This window comes from Gymnodraco acuticeps, unplaced genomic scaffold (genome assembly GCF_902827175.1).
Source record: "Gymnodraco acuticeps unplaced genomic scaffold, fGymAcu1.1, whole genome shotgun sequence".
Lineage (NCBI taxonomy): Eukaryota > Metazoa > Chordata > Actinopteri > Perciformes > Bathydraconidae > Gymnodraco > Gymnodraco acuticeps.
In genome coordinates, this window is record NW_022990701.1 from 4,157,990 (window position 1) to 4,183,227 (window position 25,238).

The window sequence follows — 25,238 nt, forward strand, 5'->3', positions numbered from 1 at the left end:
CCCAGGTGCCGTTCAAAATGGCAGCACACTGCTCCTAACACTAGGATGGGTCAAATGCAGAGAAACAATTTCCCCACGGGATTAATAAAGTATATATATATATTTTAAAAAATTAAAAACATAAAAACATACAACTCATTATCGATTGAAGACTCCCCTTGAATCCCCTATGATATTGGATTAAGAACATTGTTTTAAATGAGGGGCTTGAGATTGCAGCTTTTGAAATAGTTGTTTATAGTGTGTTAACTTTTAAAAGGCTGGGATTGTTTTTAATTTACTTTTTACTGCAGTTGCAACGTTTCAAAGTTCAAAAAGAGAGTTTAAAATCGTAATAAGTGCGAAACATATGTAATTGAATAGTCCGGTTATTCCCTTATAAACAAATGCGTAACCTGTATAACTGTACTTGTTCGCAAAACGTGCTCATTTAACCAGCATTAAATGAGTGTAATTGTTTTAGCATCCTGACATTTAAAAACTACAACTACCATGAGGCTCTGATGTAAGGCCTGCGATGTCAGTGTTTATTGCACACACTTTGATCGTTGTTTCGCTTTATTTAAATGACGTTTGTATGTGTGTCTATTGCAATAATTGAAGGTTTGATAAGCAAGGGATATGAGGACAAAGTCTCATCAGTATGTCTTCAGTTTTAGTACAGAAAGGCCAACGAAATGTGCTAGCTAGCTAGGAAATAGCTACCTAGCTAACGTTATTTAAAAAGGGGAGGGATTTCCGGTTCGCGTTAGACGGAAGCCCTTAACTTCATCTCCTCTGGTTCTTCCGTCCTCTTCTACATGCAGCATGGCAGCAGGAAAGAACTCACGATGCTCCACTCAGCAGTTTCTTCAAATGTTACCCATTGGAAACGAAAAGCTATCCAGTTTTTCTGCAGCAAGCCTGACCGGTGAGTATTATGATGAGATGTGGAATACGTTGTGTCTATGCTAAATACTGTACAACTACAGTTTTGCCAGCAACACGTGGATGTTCTTCATGGGCCAGAGCTGGCACGTGGTGTTTTTTAGGGCGTTTCATTAAGTTAACGTTAAACTTGTTTTGAGTATAGATATAGGATTATTATATCTATACTCAAAACAAGTAAGTTGTCGCTTCAGATTTTAGCTATAACTTTTGTCTTTCATAAGAATGTGTAGTTGAATAAAGAACAAACTCCAGTTGCACGCACATCGGTTGAGGCATATGTGTTAATGTCACAGTTATCGTGTAGGATCGAAATGGTTACATAATATTACAACTGGGGCAGCTGGAACTTATTCGTGACCTTTGCCTTTCTTTCCCTCTATCCAGTAAGCTCTATGGATTCCAGCTGGCAATGGTGCCTGGGTGACTTGCATGAAGGCTAAGGAGCAGAAAAGGAATCTGATTTGAAGATGGCTTCCACAGAAAAAGCTTCATGCCTATCGGACAAAGATCTGAGGTTGCTGTGTTTCACACGCTCCTGAGGTGGAAGCTCTTGGTTGGCTATGACCTCGCTGAGTTTGAGACCTGGTGAGTCCGTGCAATATGTCAGCATTTGAATTATTTGTAGCCTGTGATGACAAAATCAAATACTTTTCTGACACCTCGTATGAGAGCTTTTAGCTCCTGATTCTAACTTTTGGCTGAGGCTCCCACAGTAAATGCAGGAACACGTTTTTGGTTTTATGTGAATTTAAAACTGAGCTTTTCTGTTTACAGGGTTATGCACAAGTCAACAAATAGTGAAAGTTACCACTTGATTCTGCTGGTGATGGACTTTTATTTTAATGGTAAGTTTGTTTCTAGTGTTGCACATGGTATCATACAGCCAATGATGACAAATCAAATACTTTTCTGACACCTCGTATGAGAGCTTTTAGCTCCTGATTCTAACTTTTGGCTGAGGCGCCCACAGTAAATGCAGGAACACGTTTTTGGTTTTATGTGAATTTAAAACTGAGCTTTTCTGTTTACAGGTTTATGCACGAGTCAACAAATAGTGAAAGTTACCACATGATTCTGCTGGTGATGGACTTTTATTTGAATGGTAAGTCTTTTATGTTGCACATTAATATCACACAGCCAATGATGACAAATCAAATACTTTTCTGACACCTCGTATGAGAGCTTTTAGCTCCTGATTCTAACTTTTGGCTGAGGCTCCCACAGTAAATGCAGGAACATGTTTTTGGTTTTTATGTGAATTTAAAACTGAGCTTTTCTGTTTACAGGTTTATGCACGAGTCAACAAATAGTGAAAGTTACCACATGATTCTGCTGATGATTGAAAGCTGGTGATGGACTTTTATTTGAATGGTAAGTTTGTTTCTAGTGTTGCACATGGTATCATACAGCCAATGATGACAAATCAAATACTTTTCTGACACCTCGTATGAGAGCTTTTAGCTCCTGATTCTAACTTTTGGCTGAGGCTCCCACAGTAAATGCAGGAACACGTTTGTGGTTTTTATGTGAATTTTTAAAACTGAGCTTTTCTGTTTACAGGTTTATGCACGAGTCAACAAATGGTGAAAGTTACCACATGATTCTGCTGGTGATGGACTTTTATTTGAATGGTAAGTCTTTTATGTTGCACATTAATATCACACAGCCAATGATGACAAATCAAATACTTTTCTGACACCTCGTATGAGAGCTTTTAGCTCCTGATTCTAACTTTTAGCTGAGGCATAAAATGATCGCAGTTCTGTCTGTCATGCAGATTGTTCTGGCCTGATCTGTATTTTGCTTTGCTTTTTTCAGGTTCCTTTTTGTCTTCACTGGCCAGAAAACAGCTGCCCTCAAGCAAGATGAATATACCTGAATGATGAAACTACAACTTTTTGTTTAATGAAGGACAATATAATGGTGTCTGGTAACTGTTTTGACAAATAAACTCTATAAAATAATTTTGTCAACTGTTTTCTGACTGGTCGGTTAAATTCGCTTTCAAAGTAGAAGCGTTGTGCAATAAAGGCACAATCTGCAATTTGACTCAGTTGGATTATTTTCACATGATTTACAAAACGTAAGAGTTGGAGGTGCAGTCCTAGCTTCTGTTCTAAAATAATGGACATGCCTGTTAATAAACAAGTTGGTACCAATTACAGAGTAGGGGGAATACAATTATTCTGAGATTTCTTATGACATTGGTTTTTATTTATGAAATTAGGAGGATTAGGTTGTTTTTTTGCCGTCGCTTTGACATCACTAGGTTTTAAAACAGGCCTTTCAGATTTGCACCAGAATAAAGTCTGCATTTGGAGTGAATATAAAGTGGGGGTCAATGAGCAACCAGAGATAAGACACCTTACTCAGATTTATCACTTGTAACCTGTTTATCATAATACATAAACCTAATGTATAGTTTTGATCATTCTGTATTTCTTTAAGTATGTGCACCAATTCATCGAGTATGTGTTGTTCAAAATCAAAAACAAACTATCCCCTGATTGAGTATTAACTACTAGAAAAAAATGTATAGGCTATAACTCGCTCTTTTTTACATAAACTAGCTTCAGATATTGGTTTGACTTTTTTGACTAAATGTACAATTCTGCAGTTAATGGTACGCATTGATATGATATATCCATAACATTTCCTTTAATGTAAGTCAGGGGTCTGTAGTTTACTCAATGATATAGCAGGGGTCCCTTAAGGAATAGGCCTATGATTGAAAACTTCCCTACAGTATATTTTTGCACACTCCTTTCTTGCTCTATTTTTTCAACAGTTAGCCTAGTTGTGGTTGTAGCCTACACATGTTAACATTTTTAAATAGTTAATAGGGTGAGTTGCCCTAATGTGGGACACCTAAACTCAAACAAATGAGTCAATTAAATGATGGGTTAACACAAGCTGTGATGTCATGCGATCAAAACCACATGACTTCTCAAATGTACAATCACAGATGAGGGTATAGCAACCTTCAAACAGGAAGTACCCTGTGTGAAGACTGGTGAAGACTACCCAAAGGTCAATGACAGTGTTTTGACAAACTTAATGTTAAGGTTTTAAATTTCGTATAAATAAAACAATCTTGCAAGTTTTTATCAGGATGTGTTCATGATATGTTTGTTCATCAGAACATATTATAATATGGTGTAAATATACCCTATATTTTTTATTTCAATCAAATGTTCCATCGTCCCACTTTAGGAAACATGTTTCGCAAAGCGGGACAGTATTATTAGCCTAATGTGGGACAGTTCTCAAAGCCTACTTCAGTTAGGCAAAAATGTGTGGAGGGGCATGGATTGTGCAAGAGCAATGGTTATTTACAGGGTTTTAGTCTTCTAATGCATTATTTTAGATATTTAACGTGAAGGGCAAATTATATTAAATAATTGGTGGTGGCTGCATCTCTGTTATATGACAAAGTCAGGGATGATGTTAGGGATAAATGTCTGAGTTTAAAAGATGGCAATGAATTAAATTCCAACATACGTTGTAAAAAAATAGCCTGCAAGAATGCAGACTAGGTAAGATAAAGATAGGAGAGAGGAGTTTATCAAATATTTGTTATTGGTTGTGAGCATATTCTTATGGTTTTTTGATCATTGAAATATATACAGTTCTGTTTCATATGAGTGTTGAGAGCTGTATCCATAAATCTCTTAATGTTGCCCTCAAAGTGCACCAGATTGATGCATTTAACTTCAATTTAAAGAAAAAAATCTTCTGTTGTAACAACAATAACATTATAAATAGTAACATAGCTGAACATGGTATTGCACATTTAGCTTTGAGTGTTACTGACCTGAGATGTTTGTATTACATGAATTAAGGTGACTGAGGCTTTTCAACATAGACTTTTCAGTGTCCCACATTTTGCACATAACTGTCCCACACTAGGAAATGCAGATTGTCTGAGACAACTTGGCACTAACTGATATGTCTACCATTTATTTTATGAGTGTAATATCGGCATTTTCTCTTTTGGTTTGATTAGGGCACATCCTGGGGATTTCAGAATGGTACTGGGTGTTGATTTATTGTTGGCTTCATATAGCAATATATTCCAGAAGTCTGGAATGCAAAAAAATTCCCACATTAGTAATGTGGGACATGTTATATTCAGTAGGATACTTATGTCCAAGCACCAGCTCTCCGAAGCAAATTCCTTTAGTTGTGTATGAAACCCTACTTGGCAATAAACGGGATTTTGATCCTCATTTCTAATTTTACCGCAGACCTCTGGGGAATATATCGTAGTTACCATAGAAACCGACCTCCACGGTGATCTGAAAATAAATCTCCCGGTCTGTTTTCCCTTTGGATCTCTTGTCCTCATTATTTGCATGTTTCCAGCCAGTGCCCGGCCTCAGTGTGTCCTGATTTCCATACAGGTGCTCGGCTCCAGCCTGCTTTGCCTGAAACCAGGCGGCTCCTCCCGCCCTGCGCATCCCGCATCCAGTCGCTATCAGAGACCAGCGCAGGGGAGTGCCCTGCCTCGCGGACCGCCGACAAACACAGCCTCCTCCTCCTCTTCCTCCTCCTACTCCTTTTCCTCCTCCTGCACTGAAGCCGGACCCTCAGCCGAAGAAACTCCACTGACTCTCAGCTGTTATTGTCGCTGCCGAAGCCCCGTCTGCACCCCCCTTCAGCCGGCTTCACGCAAAATCGACCCTCGGTCTTCTCCGGTAGGCCTAACGGTAAGAGCGGTTGTTTGTGTGGCGGGGGGGTTTGTGGGTTTTCATTGACATGAAATCACGATACAAATGCGCTGGAGCTGATGTTTCGATGTGTTAGTCACACAGCCACCATGTATACTCGCTTTATCCTCCTACACGCGGATGTGTGCGTTATAATCGGCTTAATGTAAATGTGTGATTAGCAGCCTGAAACATCCCTGATTGCTGAGGGCTGATGTCATTGTGGTACATTTTGGAGGATGTTATCATGAAATGATGAAGGCCATTTTAATGGAACAGCTGGCTGCTGGTGAGACAGCAGGATGGATGCTGGAGGAGGAATCAGGCACCAGGCAGCAGACTGCTTAGATCCATGAAGGAGAGGAAGAGGATGAGAGAGGAAGAGGAAATGGAAATGAGAGAGGAGGAGGAGGAAGAAGAAGAAGAAGAAGAAGAAGAAGAAGAAGAAGAAGAAGAAGAAGAAGAAGAAGAAGAAGAAGAAGAAGAAGAAGAAGAAGAAGAAGAAGAGGAGAGGAAGAGGGAGAAGGAGAGGGAGAGGGAGCGAGGAGAGGAGAGGAGAGGGAGAGGGAGGAGAGGGAGAGGGAGAGGGAGAGGGAGAGGGAGAGGGAGAGGGAGAGGGAGGGGAGAGGGAGGGAGAGGGAGAGGGAGAGGGAGAGGGAGAGGGAGAGGGGGACAGTTTCCAGTAGAGAGGACTAAATTGATCCCTGGTCGGCCTCAACTCTCATCTGGGCCCTCTCTCTTTCCAGGTCTCTTCCTGCTGTTATGTGGCCTGTGGCAGGGTGGGGCATAATGTACTTTAAGTAGAAATATAAGACAGAAAACACAGGCGGTTAGCCTTGTTTCTACATCTGTCCATTAAAAAATAACATTAAAAACATCCAGCAAAGTGTTTTTGCATTAGCAGTGTGCTTAAGTACAATTGTAATGTTTTTATAGTCAAGTTGTGTATAATAATATGATGCAACTTGATTGTTTTATTACACTACATTTGTGTGACAGCCACAGTAACCAAAGTGCGTTTCCTCTACAGATGGATCGACAAAGCACTTGTTATTAAATCCGGGTCTGCATTTTACAGTCATTTCCATTTTCAGATTATTTTTGAGATTAATTGTTTGTTCTAAAAAATATCAGAAAATAGTACACTATGTTTTTAAAAATCCAAAGTGGTTCAGCCTTATATGATATTAGGAACAGTTATATCTGCCATTTTCACACTTGATATATACAGTGTATGTTTTTCGCAGTTATTCAAATAGTTTGAGTTAGAATTGTTTCGAATTATTGCAACGTTTTTCCTTTAATCTCATTTATATCATAAACAGAGAATCTCCTTCACTAGTCCTGCTACTGACAATATTTAAACTACCCACAGCAAGTTACATATGGTCTCAAATAAGGGTCATATTGGCATTTTGTCAGTATCTATTCCTACACGAATGTCCCATTAACCACTTCCCTCTGGTGTTCAGTGAAACTCTCCAAAGTGGCGACCATCTGGTCTTTATAAGGTTTCCTCAGATATAAATCCAAGTGGTTCCCACCAAGAGGTCACGATGTGACTTAACAAGAGGAAAGAAACATGTTTCTGCTTCAGGTCAAACAGTCACAGTTTTCAGTGTAATTTATGACAAAGAAATATGATGGATTGTTTCATTCAGACATGTTTCAAGACTTTTGGTTTGAGAAGAATATCCTGAACTTTCCAGACCTTGGACAAACCCTGAGAATGATTCTTAAATTGCAACAAAACATTGTATTTTTTTATTCCAGATACGTTTTTGTGGTAAATCTGTCTTTGTTTTAAATCTGTAAATGTTCTTTTGTGTGTTTAAAGCAGTTGCATCATGGAGGAATTAGACGTCCCACAGATGAGGAGAGAAGTAGAAAGCCTTCAGTATCAGCTGGCAATCAACAGAGAGAAATCCTCTATCACCGTCACTGAGTGAGTGCACACACACACACACACACACACACACTCTAAGTATTCAGTATCAGTTCCGTGCTTACCGTGTGTTTATGCGTTTTATTTTTGTAGGCTGGTGAAGTGGATCGAGGGGTGTGTGTGTGATGATCCATTTCTGAACCCTGAGCTGATGAGAGCCAACCCCTGGGTGGAGAAGGGCAAGTGTGTGATCCTCTAATGGTCACACACATGCACGCACGCACGCACACACACTACACATAGACACACAATCACGGATGCATATAAGCAAAGAACCATGCAATCCCATGCTGCACTAACTCACCCATTCTTTCTCTCCCTCTCACACACACACATACACACACACATATTATTGCTATTATTATGTTTATTTATTGGGAGACTTCTGAATGCTTTTAATTTATGTTAAGACTACTGTGTGTGTGTGAGTGTGTAGCACTGAGTAGCTTTCTAGAGTTTTGTTTTCATGGAATGCTGAGAAATGTTCAACAACTCGTTTTTATTGGCTCTTTACACTGTCAATCAAAAATAAAGACTGTTTGGAATTTAACAGCTGGATTTTGGATTTATTCAGACCCTTACATATAAAATACAGGCAGTAGTGTGTGTGTTGTCAGTGTGTGTGTGTTGTCAGTGTGTGTGTTACAGCAGTTCTCTGATGTAGACATTTCGTCTGACGGCGTTGGACATGCCCTCGTTGAACCGGAACCAGACGTCACTGTCGCCCACTGCCTTTCCCATACAAGTACTCGGACACTTCTCACCTAGAGAGAGGGAAAGAGCATGTTTTCAGTGGGTTTTCTTCAGAGTCAGGAACAGGATCATTGCATGGTTATACCAAATAGTTTGAAGCTTCATCAAACATGTTTGCATTCGTTTTCTAAATAAACATTAAACCGCTGTGCAACATGTCTATTCATTCTTTTAACTCTGTATTTGCACACCGTTGCAAAAAGAAGATCAGGCCACAACAATATTATTAGTATTTGTAGAATTAGCTTCCAGCGGTGGCTACGTAGGATTCTTTCTGACTGGTGTAATGCAAACATTTCCAATAGCTCTGAGTGTCCAAAAATAAAATGTATCGAACAAAGATACACATAATCATTTTTGAAAGAAAAAAAATGGTGTTTAAATGAAATATCACATTTTCATCTATATTTAAGCGTTAAGTCTTGAAAAAACACATTTTAAGTTTGGTTATGACAACGACTTCATTCAAATTGAGGATAATGTTTCATAACACAAGACGACACACAGTTGAAGCTGTTTGGATAAATGTCAAAATGAACACTGGAGCTTTGACCGTTTGGGTCAGCAGAACCTTGTTGTTGCTCCTGCTTTGACCTACTAAAGCAGCTGTTTATCCCCCTCCCCGATTACCCTGTTGATCAATTTCGGGGAATAGAGTGCTTTCAGGAAGGTTAGTGATTTTACTGTGTCCACTATTCCACAAACACTAAGCACTGAATCTGGGCGGATGTTATTAACTGAATAATGTACAGGTATTTTTGATAACAGTTATCTACATGAAAAGAAGCACTGAATAATAACCTTAGAGATTTAAAATAGAGGCCGTTCACAGAATATTATATGGAACACGTTGCTGTGATTCACACTTTATGTTCATGGAGAATACTGCATATGAAGCAAAGCAATAACTGGGTGTCTATTGCTGGATATTATAAGAACTCGCGTAGGAACAATAGAAAGCGTTTTCCAACTTGTGTGAACTTTGTAACTGCAAGCAAGAGTGGAAAGGCTGTTAACCCCAGATGGCCATGTTGGAGGAGAGACAACACGCAACACATTTCAGCTCTTTTGTTTATGCAAATGTTCTATATTTGCTTTCAACTGCAGTCACGCTTAGTTTCCAACACAAAGCTTCTGGCAGCCCCAACTACGCTAACAATGACTATATGACTGAAGCAAACTGATCAACTAAGGCAGTGTTATACATTGTATTTACATACTTAAATATAAGGATTGTTTATTCTATTGGCTGGGGTCCAAATGTAATGCTTTGGTTTTGCTTACCGCTTCCATGTTGCTGATAGAAATATGATATTACCAACATTATGGAGGGAAAAGCAGGTGCTGTTGACAGTCTAAATCTCCTGCCTGCAGTGTGCCACAGGAGCTCTAAATGTTGAAGCGTTACGTAACACACATTAGTTTCCACCTTCTGTGTGTTTGGACCTCATTTGCCTCGAGGCCTTTTTCCCTCAACGGCCATTCAGTGTTCTCAAAACATTTGGATAAATCAGGCTGGTGTGGAACACCTTCAACCCACCTGTGTTGGCAATCTTAGTTTTTTTCAGACATTGTTTTTAAAATAAATGATGGAAAGAGACTTGTTTCAGAACCTATAGCATTAACTATCTGCTATACTGACCTTGTTTACCACCTCACACATCTCTTTCCCTCCATGTTATATATAGACTCCGCAGATGGTGCTTCTTTATTTTCCCACACCATTGCACAATGTGACACACACTAGTGGTCTTATTTGTTCTATAGGTTGAATCAATCACTTCGACGCTCTGATCAAATCCTCTTTTTGGCCTTTTATATCCAAGCAACTTTTTTGAAAGCACATTTATATTGATATGGACATCCATCATTTCTGGTATTGGGAAAACTCCATTTCCTTTATTTCTATATCAATAATGCTCCTTTTAATTGTGTTTAGTAATGGTTGTGATTCTTTTATTTTTGTCTTGTTATTTAGTTCTTTTATTCGACTGTTTAGTGGTTGTTATTGTATTATAATTTGTTTACCCCCTTAAAACTAGATGATACATCGCGAGGGGTTTATCTTGAGAAAGTGACTTTTCTTACAAAGCACAGAGTCTCTACAGTACCTGTCTCTGAGATGGGTGGGGGTCTCGGAGGTTTGGGGGCCAGAACTCGACCAAAGAAATCCACCTCGGGCTGCAGAACGAAAACACAGAGTGAAGAAGAGGATGAAGTTAATAGAAGTTTCTGAAACAGCGTTCTCAATAAGGAGGTCAAGAGAAATGAACACACTACCTCTCATTAGCCTGATTTCCCAGTTTCCCCATCAGGGACTGTAACCCAGTGGCTTCTCATTATCCTCGATTCATTCTGCCCCTAGAGGCTCCCCTCTCCATCACTGAACTATTATAACCCTGCAGCTAACTAGAAAGGCTCTGAGGGACAGTGCCTAACAGATGCTGGCTCCACCTGGAGGCTTCAACTGACACATACAACTGTGGGAGGCTCAACACTGGTAGAGCGAGAGCGAGCGAGAGAGCGAGAGCGAGAGAGAGCGAGAGACTGTCCTAATCAGCTAGGTGCTCAAAAACCAAACTAAGCTTCAGAAAATACAGAATAAATCAGCTTTGTGAGGCAGCCCCCTGTGTGTATATGTACAGTAGATGAATATTCAACTCTATAATCAATGAAAAACAACTTGAACTGATGAGTAAAATATGTTTTTGTTTTGAATTGCAATGAGCTACTTTTGGTAGTTTAGAACCGTGTTAGGCGTTGAGGTATATCTGCATTTTTTTACATTACATTTTCAAAACGACATCTTATCTTTGCTCTGACTGTCAACATTTCTGAAAATCTAGCTCAATATCAGAACCGTCATAGGACTCATCTGCCAGATTGCGTGTTATGTTACTGTGAAAAAACGGAAAAGCTGTGAAATGGCAAGTCGGTTATCTTTCAAGCAGCAAAACTGCATACTTAACAGGGGTTTTAGTCACATTTGATTTATTCTTTCTTATACATACATACTACAAAATATAGATCATGTTTATTTGTCCTTGATTGTTCCCTTTTAGTGTTGAAACATTAGACATTTTAAATAAAAATGTATCATTGTCTTGTTGTGTCCCCAGGGCCACCTACATGTTTGGAAGACAGTGGCAGTAAGTAGTGAATGTAAAAAGTATGACTTCTTCATGTACTATTGTTAACCTTTTTATCTTATGAGGGAAATTTCATTTTAATGAATTCTTAAACGCAATCCTATCTTTTAAGCTGTTTTTAATTGAATGGAAATCCAGAGTCTGAAAATTGTAACAAATATAAATTCTATGTCAGAAGCAAAAATTGTACTCGGATGAAATATGAAATGTATGTGTGTGAAAGTCTGTGAGTACTGGTCCTTGTTAATATGGGTGCATCTCCAGGAGATCAACCTAAGTCAATGTGATGTAATGTCCTCTGAAGTGTGTGTGTGTGTGTGTGTGTGTGTGTGTGTGTGTGTGTGTGTGTGTGTGTGTGTGTGTGTGTGTGTGTGCGTGTGTGTCTCACCCTGATCTCCACTGTGGTCTGCTTAACGATATTCTCCAGCCTCTGCTGATGGTTCCTGATGGGACGAGGACCATCCGCCTTTTTTTCCGCCGGTTTGTGCTTCACACAGAGAGCAGATTATAAATACATTAGATAATGAACACACAGGCTGCACTGCATGTAACCTTCAGTCCCCTCACCACGACAGGGTTCCTCTGCAACATCAGCTGCTCGGCTCTCCTCATCTTCTCCTGCTCCATCTCTCTGCTGATGGTTTGTTTGGCCTGGTAGGTCAGCTGGCGACGTGGAGGCAGGCCGGGGAACCTCACCACATCATCTACACGCCTGCAAACATTAAACTAAGTTAAAAGCTCTACAAAAACATCCAGAGACATGCATGGTTTCAAAACAGACTAACTAACCATAACCATTAACCCTAGCTGACACAGAGTTGAACCTTGACTAACAGAATAATATTAAGCTTCCTCATTTGGGGCCATTGTTAATGTTTTCCAGAATAAAACCCTGAATCTGTCTTTCTCTGAAACCTTAATCCTCTTATAGCTGATCTCCATCTCTCACCAACACACACACAGTGCATGCCGGTAAACTCTCGGCTCAGTGCCTGCTGGATCGAAATATAACATAGATAAGAAAATACCAGTCGATGTGACTCCGGGCTATTTATTGCAAGTTATCACTCTAAAATATTTTGTAATCATCAGAACTCGGAAAAGTCTAATGAAAGATGGCTCAACTCTCCCTTAATCATGATGGATTAACCATTAAACACATTTACCTTTTCTGTCTAGTTATGTGAGCTGAAAGCACAGACAAACATATCATTTATGATTCCCTAACAAAAAGTAACATACAATTACATACATATAATTGAGTTTAACATGATCTTCCAATAAAACACCCGTCAGCAGCCTCTCTGCCACCGTTTTGACAATAGTGAAATCTAACTTTGCAAAATACTGGTCCCCTGGTTTTGCCTTAGCATTACACTTCTGATATGAAAAGCCCCACCTGCAAGTATATAGGATAGGGTCCTTAGACAATAACAGTCATTAGGAGACTGTAGATCTAAGACGGAAAAGCTCAGACAAAGTCTTGACTGCTTATTTCTCCCATGATATGTCTTGTCACATATACAAAAAAAACATATGGACATGTAAACAAAAATGAAAACCTGATTTTCCGTCCACAGGGGGTCCAAGTTACATTCATTAAACTTTAAGATACTTACACAATCAGCCCTAGAGTCTTGGAAATATACATGCATTCACAGATATCAGTGAAAATATTACTGCAAATAAAGGAGTGACTTAATTCACATTTCGTCAGAGCATTGAGAACTACACTACAAACCTGAGATTGAAGTTCCACATTAAAGCACCTAATGGGTGAATGTTTTAATGATCTTTTATCTCCAAGAGCGCAAATTTAAATTAATAAAGTTCAAGCTGTTCTATTTTCCTCTGAATGTCTCTCCCCACTCATAGCCTCAGAAACCTGGCCACGTTCATAATTCTGCCGTCAGTCAGACCAATCAACAAGAGTGTCCAAAAAACAAAAAAGCCATCCAACCAAATAAGCCTGTTAGCACTGGGGGGCGTGCATCCGCTGCTGTCTGTGATGTTTGCAATGTTTATATCCACAACTGTGTTCCAATTCATTATCCATGAGGACTCAGAGGGTGGCGTTGTGGTGAGCCAGAGACGGCAGGTAGAGAAAGGTGTAGATCAGGAGGAGCACCAGCAGAGCTAGCACCAGAGGCAGGCACCAGTCGCTGGTGAACATCACACTGTCACAGCGCGCCTGCAGGAAGGAGCCCCTCGCGGCCCCCAGCTGCTCCCGGCCCGGGGTCGGCATGGTCGAGAAACACGGCTTGTTATCTCATTCTACGACCAGCATTACTCCTGTACTCAGCGGGAATATCAAGATAAAGAAAAGTCTCCAATGGTTAAAGTTTGAACCAAAATGTGCTCAGTTCTGCTCCTCCCGACACTTCTGACTGTCACCCGACTGACCTGACTGTTCTTCTAAACTTGTTTTCTTCTAAATCGTCCGCTCTAATAGGTCAGACCTTTAAGCATCCTTTCATCTGATTGTCCAGCAGCTTCCTACACTGCCCCCCCACCACTACCATCAAACACACATCAGGTGTTGGGTGGGGATTACTCTCTAAGCCTCCATGCAGAGAACCACAGTGTGGACAAGAGCAGTGACCTTCAACACCCCAGGAACACATACCTACCCTGCATGTGTCCACACGCAATACGCAGGGGTGTGTGTGTGTGTGTGTGTGTGTGTGTGTGTGTGTGTACTCACGGCTCCAGCATGTATGTGTACTGCCCCTCTGGTGTGCGGTCCTGCCTGTATGAGAGGTTGTATGCCAGCATTGTGTTGATGAGCTCTCGCATCTGCTCTTTCTCTCTGCTGCTGAACAGCTGCGGATTCACCTGGAAGAAACACAGGATTTAAGAGTTGACGCAGTCCCTGGACGTTTTAGTGATGTCTTTCTCAAGGGTCCACAGGTGACACATACTGCGATAAGATCCCAGTTCCACACATTAACAGGTTTACTGGGTTTGGTTTACTTACAGGCCGTAGTTTGGGACAGATGATGTCGAGGAGCAGTGTGAGGATATCAAGAGACAGAGTGAGCTGGCTGATCCTCGTTCTGATGCATGGTGGGATGTCGGCCATCATGGTGGACAGAGCGTTCTTGCTACCGAGGAGCCGCGAAGAGGCCTGGAGAGGATACAATAATAACAAGAATGGTTATAAAAGTAGACCACCCCTGCAATATATCTGTTCCCATATTACAAAAGCTTCATTCAAAAATGTTGACATCCATTTTCAAGTCAATGTTCAATGCTGCGCTGCTTTAAAAATAATGACAATAATGTTTTGACGGTCTAAAATTCTGTTTCCTTTTTAGAAATTAGGCTACTCTAATCTATATTCTTAAAGTGATATACTATCTCTAGATTTAAAGTCCAGCAGTGGCTCCGTGTGATTGCTTCTCTGATCCAAACATTTCAAACTGACTTACTCCAGAGCGTTAGAGAGTTGATTAAATAAAAAAAGGACTATGTTATTTAAAAAATAACCTTTTAGTTATCTTCATAGAATATTTGCCATTTCATCAGTTTTCTATTTGAAACAATCTTAGTTATAATGCTACAGAAAGGTACATGTAGTGCATCGTTACCTCGTGCTGGCTGTGTGGATAGCTGATACGGGGCACATGTGTGTTGGCAAACAGGAAGTGGAAGGTGACGGACAGGAAGGGCAGATATCTCATCAGAGAGAAGTTCTGCCCGTGCAGAATCACCTGGTTCAACCTGTCTGAGAACGACAGCCACTCCAGACCCTCACACACACACTGCATGTTGGGGTCCCGCACACGCATCGACAGATAATTATCATACAGACCCTGTGGAAAAAAAGATATAAAACATCATAATGTGGTGGTTTAAAACGTTAATTTATAGCCTCTCTTATCGTACAGTATTTAACATCTGAGAGTAAATCAACGGTTTGTGTTTGGATGCGTGTTCCTTACCTGAGAAACCTTCTCATACTCTCCGCTTGAATAAGCCAGACTTAAAATGTGCTGAAACCTCTGCGCTCCTTCCCCTGAGCCCGAGGCCTCGTCAAACCCCTCACCAATACGTTTCCTGAAAGAGCAACATGTGTAACCAGCATCTGGTTAGTTAGGAGCAGGGAGAGTTAACAGAAAATATCATTTCAATTTGAAGAGTTGACATTTGCCTACAGTGCCTTTTCATTGTATGTCTATTTGTAAAGTAAAGACAATAATGCCTGACAATATCTTTACACAAAACTTAGATCTGCATAGTCAACAGAGAATGGATGATGGGATTCACACGGTTAAAAGTGCAATGATTTATCTGTTTGTTGATTTGAAAAATTCATAAATGAGAGTTTTTCTCTAAAATCACATTCAACAAATGACTTTTTGAAAAAATGAAATAGACTTTTCAAGACCTGACAAATTAAGCATCCAATTTCCCAGTCGGTAAACAAGGTAACACAACTTTATGATTTCACTGAACAATGCAGGGACTATGACATCATTGTAATGAGTGCAAAACAGCATGCACATTGCTTTTATAATTTCTTCACAAACTCCAAGGAAAGCTCTGGCAGGACATGCTGTACCGTTTTGGCCGCTGTAGCTGGAAGATGCCCTGCCACAGATGGAACAGGCCTTTGTTCTGGTCCTTCTGCCCCACAGACACACACTGGATGGTCTTCGTGTCCACTCGCTTGTGGCCGCGGCCGTGGAGGAACTGTGCCGACAAGAAAACATTTAGTGATCATAATTACACAGGATATTAATGATCATGCGACAAACGCACTTCTACTCAACAGTGCTGCCTCCCACCTGCAGCGTGTTGATGCAAGACCTGATGTCGTTGTCCGTCTTCTCACACAGCGACAGCAGAGTTGCTGTGTCCGTCTTCATCCCATGCTTTCGTGAGATCTGCAAAATAAAAAATGCGATTGTTGGTGTGTTCTGCAAATGCCTTGTACTCCTGTGTGTGTGTTGATGTATGTGCATGTGTGTGCGTGTGCGTGTGCGTGTGCGTGTGTGTGTGTGTGTGTGTGTGTGTGCTGACCTCTGACAGTCTCTGTGCCAGGCGGGAGGGTTGGGTCTGAGGGAAAACCAGGAGGAAGGCCAGCTGCCTGAGAGGTCTGAGAGCTGGAGTATAACTACAAGAGGAAAGAAATCAGATGATGGCTGCAAAACAAACTCAATATCCACAGCACCCCCATCTAGATGTTTTCACTTGGTCATCTCAGGCAACAGACACGCTCTCATTATTATATATTTAGCTGTCTGCACCAGCTCTGTTTAGGCTGCGTCTCATGAGCCTTACCTCTACCTGAAGCAATTATTTAGGCCGTGAGTTCAACACATAAACTAAGTTGATGCCAAATAATAATACTGCAATTGAATACATCCACCCCTTCTTTCACACATTACCTTGCGTAAAAAGCTATGAGTAAGACTATTTAGATAAATATCGATTCCAAAGATCATTCTGCTATAACAAAAATAAGCTATAGTGCTTACAGGTCATTACAGATGCAGATGATTGGTCGGAGCAGGATGGTCTCCTTCTTCTTTTTCTTCTTCCCTGTCTCTGCACCAGCATCCCCGCCGTGTCCGTCTTTCCTGTGCAGAGCTGCTAACAGGATGTTGATAGCAGCCTGTCACATACCATAGACGAACAAAGAAAAAACATTGATAACAAACCATAAAGAGGAAACTTAACACTTATTTTAAGGATCCAGAACGTACCGTAGGTGCTCCGTCGATCTCGTCAATAATGAGGCAGTTTGGCTTCTCATTGGATCCCAAAACAGACTTCATCTGCGTTGCTGTGTCGATGCGTTTTTGGAAAACCTCTGCACTGCGGTCGTCACTGCAAATCATCAACAGGAGGATTATTGTAAAACATTTATTTAATCTACTACTACTACCATTGGATCTGTTTTTTTCTCCACTTTGTCTAACCTGGCATTGATTTCAACCACGTTGTACCCAGCATGCTTTGCTATGACATGAGCCAGGGTGGTCTTCCCCAGACCAGGAGGACCGGACAGCAATGCCACCTAGAGAAGAACAAAAACACATGTCTTGTAGAACACCTAACATTCATTCAAGTGAAACTGCAGTGCCATGAGTTTGCAGGAGTGTTTACCTTGAATCTGGGGCGTTTGTGCTGGTCCAGTTCGGCCTCCAGTATCTCCTCCGTCATTTCGATCTTGGTCTTGAAGCGAATTGGGTTCTGATTGGGTTGATTGGGTTTAAATGAGCTCTCGTTGGGCGCCTGTTTTTCAGACCGGACAGGGCGGATCTTCCTCTCTCTTCCAAACACAACTGTGTCCCAGAGTTTCAACCATTTCAGCAGACAGCGGTTGGTGAACTACAAAGAAACAATCACACAACTGGCATCAGCGAGGGATACTGTGACACATATTTGTTAAAGAGGGTTTCGTTCACCGAGTAAGAAAGCACATTTCCACTAATGTTATTCTAATGAAAAACTCTAAAATAGTCATTGAGTACTGCTAAATAATTAGTTAGTATCCTAAGATAATGATCAAGTGTTGGGGAATCATTTGCCCTGCATGTCCTCCTTCGCCCTCTGACGCAGCTGACCAACCTTGAGCAGCCGCTACCTCCCTTAAGGAGGGGCTGCCCTAGCATTTTGTTGTTGTTACCAGTTTATGACCGGGCAACTCTCTGTCAGAGATAGTTATTGTTGTGGGACACCTGGAACACATCCTTCTCGGGGTGCAGATGACCCCGAGCCATAAGCGACAACAAATGTGATTCAGTGTCCTCAGCTGTTTAGTCTATTGAAGAATGTTGATTATTACACTCTGAACTAGTTAAACCTGGAGCTACAGGAGGGGTCTTCAGAATTGATTGTGGCATCTCAAACGTGTGGTCAACTCGTGGCCCGTGCCATGTCTTGTGAATTCTCCGGCCGAAGCTCCAAATAAACCACAAGTGTTTGCCTTCAAAGCTCCAGCTCTCCTCGTGTCTCTCTGAGTCCTGACTCCAATTGCTTCAGAAGTTTCCCCCACACCAAGTGTTGCAATATAATGAGAAACTTTCAAAAAAAGTATCACAAAATAATGAGTTGTCTTGAATTAATGACTGTGAAACTTAAGATAATGCTAAACTTTCACAAGAAAAATTCCTTACTCATTATTTCAAGTAAAGTAAGACGTTTTTTTGAAGATACTAATTCATTATAGAATACTTTTTCTTCACAAGAGTCAAATGTAATTATATTCTCTAATCTTTAACAGACAGAAAAAGGCTTCCATAACTGATGTATGTATGTAACAATACATCTACACAGGACCACTAAACATGACGTACATCATCACTGAGCAGCTGTGTGTACTGTCGGGGAGAGAATCTGTCCACCCAGAGGCGAGAGGTTCGGCCCTCTGCGTCATCAGGATCGTCTTCCTCTTCTTCCGGATCAACCAGCGCATCGTTCAAACTGCTGAAATGTGACACAAATTCAAAAGAAGTTCATACAAATAAATGTACTGCTGCATGTCATATTATTGATTGACACATCAGTGTTAAAGGACTTGGTGGTGAGTTACCTGGCAAGCACTTCTGAAAGACGCAGAGACTCTTCCACAACCAGCTGGTGGCGCTGCAGAATTTCAAAGAAAGAGAAGAAATTAAACTAAGTTAGCAATCTTAAAATTGCCCCAAAGTCAGGGGTGCACATAACTGGTACGTAGGTACGCATGCGCGGCAACAATCTGAAATGCGTACCGTCACTTGTGTCACAAAGCGCATTTGCGTACCGACGTACTTGTGAAGCTTTTCCAGAAGGCGGTTAGATCACCGGACGACAGAGTCGGTCTCCGTGTGCACAGACAGGGCTGCTGTTAACGTCGGTCTGTACAACGGAATTGTGCCAAAACTACGGCAACCGGCTGCGGAGGGAGACTCCTCCCCTTCACTGGAGTACTGCGCTAAAACAGCTGATCACAACGTTCACACTCTGTGGTCACCACTAGCACCCCCCCCCCCCCCCCCCCCCCCCGTTGACGTTCGCGACACAGAGGGCTTCATCAAATAACTTTGAGTGGAGCCAGAAGTTGGAGTACACTGACTCCAGGTAGAAAGTTATGTGCACCCCTGCCCATAGTTTCATCATGTGTAAAGAATATGTGCAAGTGTTTATCTGAAAAGCATCCAACAGCTACCATGCAGAAATAAAGTAAATAACTGCACGTATTAAAAAAGGTGTGACTGTAATATTTGATTTTAGTGTTAGGCATCAGATAGCCCTTTTTTCCAAAAGAATAAATGTCGAATTTCAAGTTAAAGGCTGTTTTGCAAAAAATAAAACACTTTGATAAACAAGTATGTATTCTTGTATCAAAATAAAAGTGGAACAATAATGCTTTTTTTGACTGCAGATACACTCGGGGGCAAATTCCCAAAGAATGGATTACAGCTGAAACAATCATAAATTACGCTACAGGCCTTTTTGTAAATTAGTCAATTGAAGTAGGTTGCACTATTCTCTGTATTTGGCTTATCATAATGAAGGTCTAGGAGTACTGTTTAACCCTTTGTAAGATGTGATTACTGAGAATCATCAGTGTGTTTATGTGCAGGATATTTGGCAGATAATTAGCAAACAAAAGCATCTTGGTCGCTCACCCTATCTGACTCTTGATCTCGCAGCGCATTGACAGGCACTGCCAGCAGCCCCAATGAACCCTGGAAGTCTGGAACAAATCTGGAGTCCACAATCTGGAGACACACAGGTAAATCCAAAGAAAGACACAAATGTAACACATATATGGGCATTAGAAGTCTGTATGTTGACAATTATTCAGAGTCTAAGTTGAGATGACGCCACTACAGGATTGTGTATCATTCGACATGCGGAGGAGTTCAACCTTTGTCGCCGTGTCTTCTGTTTGTTTGAGGTAGACCCGACTCCCTGAAGAGTCCGTCACACTGACGTACTCTCCCTCGATGGGAGGCCGCTTCAGCACATGCAGCGATGCTGTCGCTGCTGCAGGTCGCCTGGGCGAATCTAAGATTGAAGCGAATCCACTGATATCCATCACAGACGGGGTAGACCTAAAACACACAAAGTAGTTGAGAAGTCTGTATTTTTTTTTTTTTTTTTAAATAAAGCGTTATATACATAAAATGTGAATAATGATCAATGGCCATCATGTGTTTTAAAAGGATATTATTACAGCTTCAAACTCCTACTTTTTGCCTGAGCAATGATAACAAATTTAAATAGCATTCAAATTAAAATATTATATAACAGAATAAATCCTAAGATTTAACAGGTTGTAATGACGTCTTTTAGCATGTGTTGGTTTAAAATCGTCCAACACACAATTTATTCAATATTTGAATGGTATTCATGTTCCTATTCACCCCCATGTAGACCCCATAGATTCCTGGGGAACATTTCCAGCCTGAAAATTATTCTTCCCTTATTTAGTGTCCCTCCCCAAGCTCCTTACCACTGGTCCATGCTTCGTTCCTACCTGATGTTGCGAGGTGATTCACATTGCTCTGGAGAGGACGGCGGAGTGATGTCATCTTTCTGTGACGGGGCTTTGCTCTCTTGAGTCTGCACTGTGTTGAAAAGGCGCTTGACCACTCCTGCATCCTGTTTCTGCCGCTTTGCTTTTGGGGCTGCGAGGACAAAGTCAGATTTTTTTATTTACAACATCAAGCTAACACAACGAAGAATAATAATAAAAACAGCCGATGTTCTCTCAGGGTGAACTCACTGGTGGGCTGAGAATCCAGCAGGTACTGTATGTCAGAAATGTCCTCTCCTGGATTCTGCTTCTGACGTTTCTCAGGCTTAGAGGATTCGTCTGAGACATTCAAGAAAAAGACACACATAATTAATGGTATCATGATAGGGAGGTAACTGTTAATACAAAATAATATGATAACTCGTTGCCCCTTCAGAAACATAATTCCTTTATTTGCCCACAGATGGTACATTTACATTGTAAACGTTTAGATAGAGACGAAATAAATAGCACACTCTTAGATAAAAGGCATGCACATAATATTTAAAATAAAAAGTATTACAATTTACAGAAGTAAGCATTCAATTAGATAAGTAAGTAGCAGCAGCAGTATTTATGAAATAAAATAAGTGTAACATGTCAAATGAATTGTGGTAGATAACAGTGGTAATATTATATATTATAGAAAGATCTATATATTGCACACAGTTACATACAGAGTCTTGTTACAGTAGTAGATGGTCTAACTAAGAAGTAGCAGTAACTAGGAACATATTGTACATTGGTGTTATTTCACATCAGTGTTGTCTTTTATTCCAGAAATGCACATCCTATCTTTGGAGGATATTTGTGCCTTTCTTTTTTATACATAAAATATGTTTTGGTTCTGGGGAATTGTAAAAGGCATGTTTCAGTGCTTTCTGACAGAAGTTTGACTAAATGATTATTACTTTAGCATACTTTGGTTCTAATAACTGAGTACTTCTTCAACCACAGGTGAGGAATAATACAACACTTTAGACTTAACGTTTGTTTTGGGGACATAATATAAAGGTCTTGTTAACGTTTTTGATCTGTATTTATTTCCTCACCCTCGATCTGAGCCATCGCCTCCAGCTCGTCGGCGAACTGATCCTCGAAGTCATCCTCTATCTCGAAAAGTTCGTCATATTCGTCCATAACTGCTCCGACAGGTACAATATACAACCAGAGACACTGTAATCTGTTTAATCTTAACACAATAACAATTTTCTCATAAATATTTCCTTGGCGAATACGGTAGAGTTTGAGCTGCAGATTTCCCGGCAATTTTGTTGTTGTTGAAGTTTTACTTCCGGGTTAAGCGTGTATCTGTCAATCTGATTGGTTGTTAGAACACATCTTGTCTCCCATAATGCACCGCGGTGCTCAATAAATGACAGTTACTAATATTGAAGATACAAATATCTTCTAACAGGCGTCTCGCAAACGAATATCCTAATATAATAAGATAAAAAGATATATCAAAATGTAAAACAAAGCAAAGCAAATATATTTTATGTTTTAAATGTAATTTAAGTAACACAGCTACAGGGATGAAAACTCAATGTTGTTTTTCTTGAGTTTGGCCTGAAGGTGGCTCTACACGACAGACCATGATTATTTTTACAGTAATACAGTAATATAAAGGTACTTAATAATATGACTAATTAAAAAATATGTATCAACCCTTTATTACACTTTTACACAATTTATGATTCTATTTTTCTATTTGTACTTTTACCTGCATAGTTTGTGTTGCACATGCACTGTCTGCATTCATATTTACTTCTCACTTTTTGTTATTTATATCACCACTTCATTGTGTACATTATTCTGCAAATGGCTTCTTTTTGCACCTTTTCTTATATGCTTTTGTCTCAGTACTTTATGCAATACTATCTTAAAATTAAAATAAAAGTAATCATTTTTTCAACAACCATTTTTATTGCACAAATTGTTCTCTCTCTGTGTGTGTGTGTGTGTGTGTGTGTGTGTGTGTGTGTGTGTGTGTGTGTGTGTGTGCGTGCGCGCGTGCGTGCGTGCGTGTGTGTGTATGGGATTAATGATGATGTATGTGACGTCAGGGTGTCTAAATCACCACCATCTGCTCCTTACATCAGACAAACACTGGCCAGCAGTTTGTGTGTGACCCTGAGTTAATTTCACATCAGGGAGCATGTAGGCTAAATCACCTCTCCCTGTAGCTTTCTCTTGGACTTCTTGTCCTCTTATAATGGCAAGTTGATGAAAATGATAATGTTAAAAGTGTCCAGTGGTGAGAGTTAAAACAACAAATCTATACATAATTACAAATCTAATAATACATACATTCTTTTAAATACAAATATGTTCAAGTGTTTCCCAAAGTGAAATGTCATAATATGTTAAAAAGTTAAAAAATGCTGTCCAATGAAGTGGAACACGCTCAAATAATCAATTGTAACGCTCATTCCAAATGACTAAGAAAAGAGTATGATATACGTAAATCTTATATTATAGGAATGTTTTGTCATCAGTCAAAAATCTGATAATACAAATGATAAACCCTTAAACGCTTAATTATCGGAAGATAAAGTATGTCTTCAATATTACATACTGAAATATTATTTATTATCTTTGAAAATATCCCTGCTGTGGGACAAATTATGGTTTTCTGTAAAAAAACAAACAATGTTTGACCAACTTATTGAAGTAAAATCAGTTTACAAATCACTTCCTGAAAGTTATTGAATGAAATTATTTCTCCCACACACATACAGACAGAGCCTACTTAGCACTTACTAGCAGATGTTTGTATGTTTGACGCTAATGATTATAAATGTGTCACCGGCAATGATTGACCATCAGTGTGTGTGTGTCTCTGTGTGTGTGTGTGTGTGCATCAGCGTGGCGGACTCTTGTCCACACCAGCATCTGCTGTACTCCACTGCTCAGCCATACCATACACTCCATTATCCCCTGGCAGAGTGTGTGTGTCAGCGCTGCAGGTGCCACATTAAGGTGATGTGTTTAATCATCAATTCAAGCAAAGGACAGCCCTCTTCACACATACAAGAAACACCAAACACGTTCAGTTACAGCGAGCTTGTAGTTCAGCTGAGCAGGGACTTTTACCAAGGGCTAGAGTGTGTGGTGGACTGTGTGTGTGTGTGTGTGTGTTTGTAAGTTCTGTATATGTATTTCCAAGCTTTTATAGAGTGTAATGTTTAATTATTGGTGTTTAGTGTGTTTGCAGAGTAGGTCTACAGTGTCAGATTATGAGAGGCAATTGATGAGAGTGACTGTAAATGTGTAAGTGTTAGATCCACAGGTGTGTGTGTGAATACAAAAAGTGTGTTTGTTGTTGTGTGCATTGCTGTGAACATTGAGGATGTCAAACTCCACCACCAACTTCTACGCCCTGTCCCAGTCCTTCAGCTTCTCTGACGTTTTTGTCATAGTCACATACTTTCTTCTCAACCTCGCTGTCGGCATCTGGGTGAGTCCGATCTTTATGAATGTGTGTGTGTGTTTTTCTGCCTGCTTGCATGTTCATTTTATATGTAGGTGTTGTGGATGCTTGTGTTTTTAACAGTTTTCTCTGTCAGTCATCATGCAGGGTGAGCAGGAATACTCTGAGCGGATACTTCTTGGCTGGACGAGACATGGCCTGGTGGCCGGTGAGTGTGTTTGTGTGTTTGTGTGTGTGTGTGTGTGTGTGTGTGTGTGTGTGTGTGTGGTGTGTGTGTGTGTGTGTGTGTGTGTGTGTGTGTGTGTGTGTGTGTGTGTGTGTGTGTGTGTGTGTGTGTGTGTGTGTGTGTGTGTGTGTGTTTCAGGACTCTGTATCATCTCAAATGCTGCTGATGTTGATTTTGTTGAAAAGACCTCAGACAAATTCCTAATTCCTTAGATGTTGTGTAACATTTGTAGGATAAAGCTTTTTCTGATCAGCAAATATTATTGAGCTTAGATATTTTTGTAAATTAGTTAGTGGTTGATTATTGGGCACTTGTCTTCTACTTTAAGATTTTATTTTACAAAACATATGATAAGCTTTGGGAATACAGCACGAATATCAAATTGGCTGTTCCCTACCTTTTTGGTTTGAAGCACGTTACAGAAAAGTCTGTCTATAAGTTATACTTTCCACTAGTGTGATTCCCCATCTCATTTAATAATAATGAAAATCATATTTATATATTGAAAAGCAGCTTAAAACTTGACTTTCAAAGTATTGTGGCAGAAAACAGGAAAAGCAGGATACTCAGGAATAAATA

General features: G+C 40.3%; 3 protein-coding genes, 1 long non-coding RNA gene and 5 other non-coding genes across 10 annotated transcripts in view; 8 read left to right on the plus strand and 1 right to left on the minus strand.

Annotated features, from left to right (window-relative positions):
- The first annotated feature begins 767 nt into the window (after positions 1-767).
- On the plus strand, positions 768-2,894 carry LOC117556195. The gene is made up of 7 exons (XR_004570506.1): positions 768-910; positions 1,315-1,515; positions 1,705-1,775; positions 1,962-2,032; positions 2,217-2,301; positions 2,491-2,561; positions 2,749-2,894. It is a non-coding gene; the product is annotated as an uncharacterized LOC117556195 (long non-coding RNA).
- On the plus strand, positions 1,554-1,637 carry LOC117556259. The gene has a single exon (XR_004570520.1). It is a non-coding gene; the product is annotated as a small nucleolar RNA SNORD60 (small nucleolar RNA).
- LOC117556257 lies at positions 1,812-1,894 on the plus strand. Its single transcript, XR_004570518.1, has one exon. It is a non-coding gene; the product is annotated as a small nucleolar RNA SNORD60 (small nucleolar RNA).
- LOC117556260 lies at positions 2,066-2,148 on the plus strand. Its single transcript, XR_004570521.1, has one exon. It is a non-coding gene; the product is annotated as a small nucleolar RNA SNORD60 (small nucleolar RNA).
- On the plus strand, positions 2,338-2,420 carry LOC117556261. Its single transcript, XR_004570522.1, has one exon. It is a non-coding gene; the product is annotated as a small nucleolar RNA SNORD60 (small nucleolar RNA).
- Positions 2,595-2,677, plus strand: LOC117556256. Its single transcript, XR_004570517.1, has one exon. It is a non-coding gene; the product is annotated as a small nucleolar RNA SNORD60 (small nucleolar RNA).
- A 2,359-nt stretch (positions 2,895-5,253) lies between the features above and the next one.
- LOC117556224 (guanine nucleotide-binding protein G(I)/G(S)/G(O) subunit gamma-13-like) lies at positions 5,254-8,136 on the plus strand. 2 transcript variants are annotated; one of them, XM_034231518.1, is made up of 3 exons: positions 5,254-5,639; positions 7,480-7,584; positions 7,678-8,134. In XM_034231518.1, the coding sequence occupies exons 2-3, from the start codon at positions 7,487-7,489 to the stop codon at positions 7,781-7,783; spliced, it is 204 nt and encodes a 67-aa protein (XP_034087409.1). In that variant the 5' UTR covers positions 5,254-5,639; positions 7,480-7,486; the 3' UTR covers positions 7,784-8,134. The 2 variants fall into 2 exon arrangements, with proteins under 2 accessions (XP_034087409.1, XP_034087408.1); XM_034231517.1 differs by having other exon boundaries at positions 5,265-5,639; positions 7,477-7,584; positions 7,678-8,136.
- Positions 8,065-22,308, minus strand: chtf18 (CTF18, chromosome transmission fidelity factor 18 homolog (S. cerevisiae)). The gene is made up of 22 exons (XM_034231516.1): positions 22,053-22,308; positions 21,211-21,300; positions 20,962-21,112; positions 20,350-20,536; positions 20,108-20,200; positions 19,030-19,082; positions 18,794-18,923; positions 17,601-17,825; positions 17,414-17,511; positions 17,198-17,321; positions 16,970-17,106; positions 16,512-16,605; positions 16,277-16,375; positions 16,051-16,181; positions 15,431-15,545; positions 15,077-15,301; positions 14,464-14,613; positions 14,191-14,321; positions 12,054-12,198; positions 11,875-11,973; positions 10,449-10,518; positions 8,065-8,348 (listed from the first exon to the last, which is right to left on the minus strand). Exons 1-22 carry the CDS (start codon positions 22,138-22,140, stop codon positions 8,227-8,229), a joined length of 2,757 nt encoding a protein of 918 aa, XP_034087407.1. The 5' UTR covers positions 22,141-22,308; the 3' UTR covers positions 8,065-8,226.
- Positions 22,309-24,143: 1,835 nt separating this feature from the next.
- slc5a10 (solute carrier family 5 member 10) overlaps positions 24,144-25,238 on the plus strand; it is a 22,840-nt gene continuing 21,745 nt past the window's right edge. The window contains exons 1-2 of the mRNA XM_034231363.1: positions 24,144-24,460; positions 24,570-24,641. Of these exons, the coding sequence (XP_034087254.1) occupies positions 24,353-24,460; positions 24,570-24,641 (180 nt within the window). The 5' untranslated portion in view covers positions 24,144-24,352. The remainder of the gene's footprint in view (positions 24,461-24,569; positions 24,642-25,238) is intronic.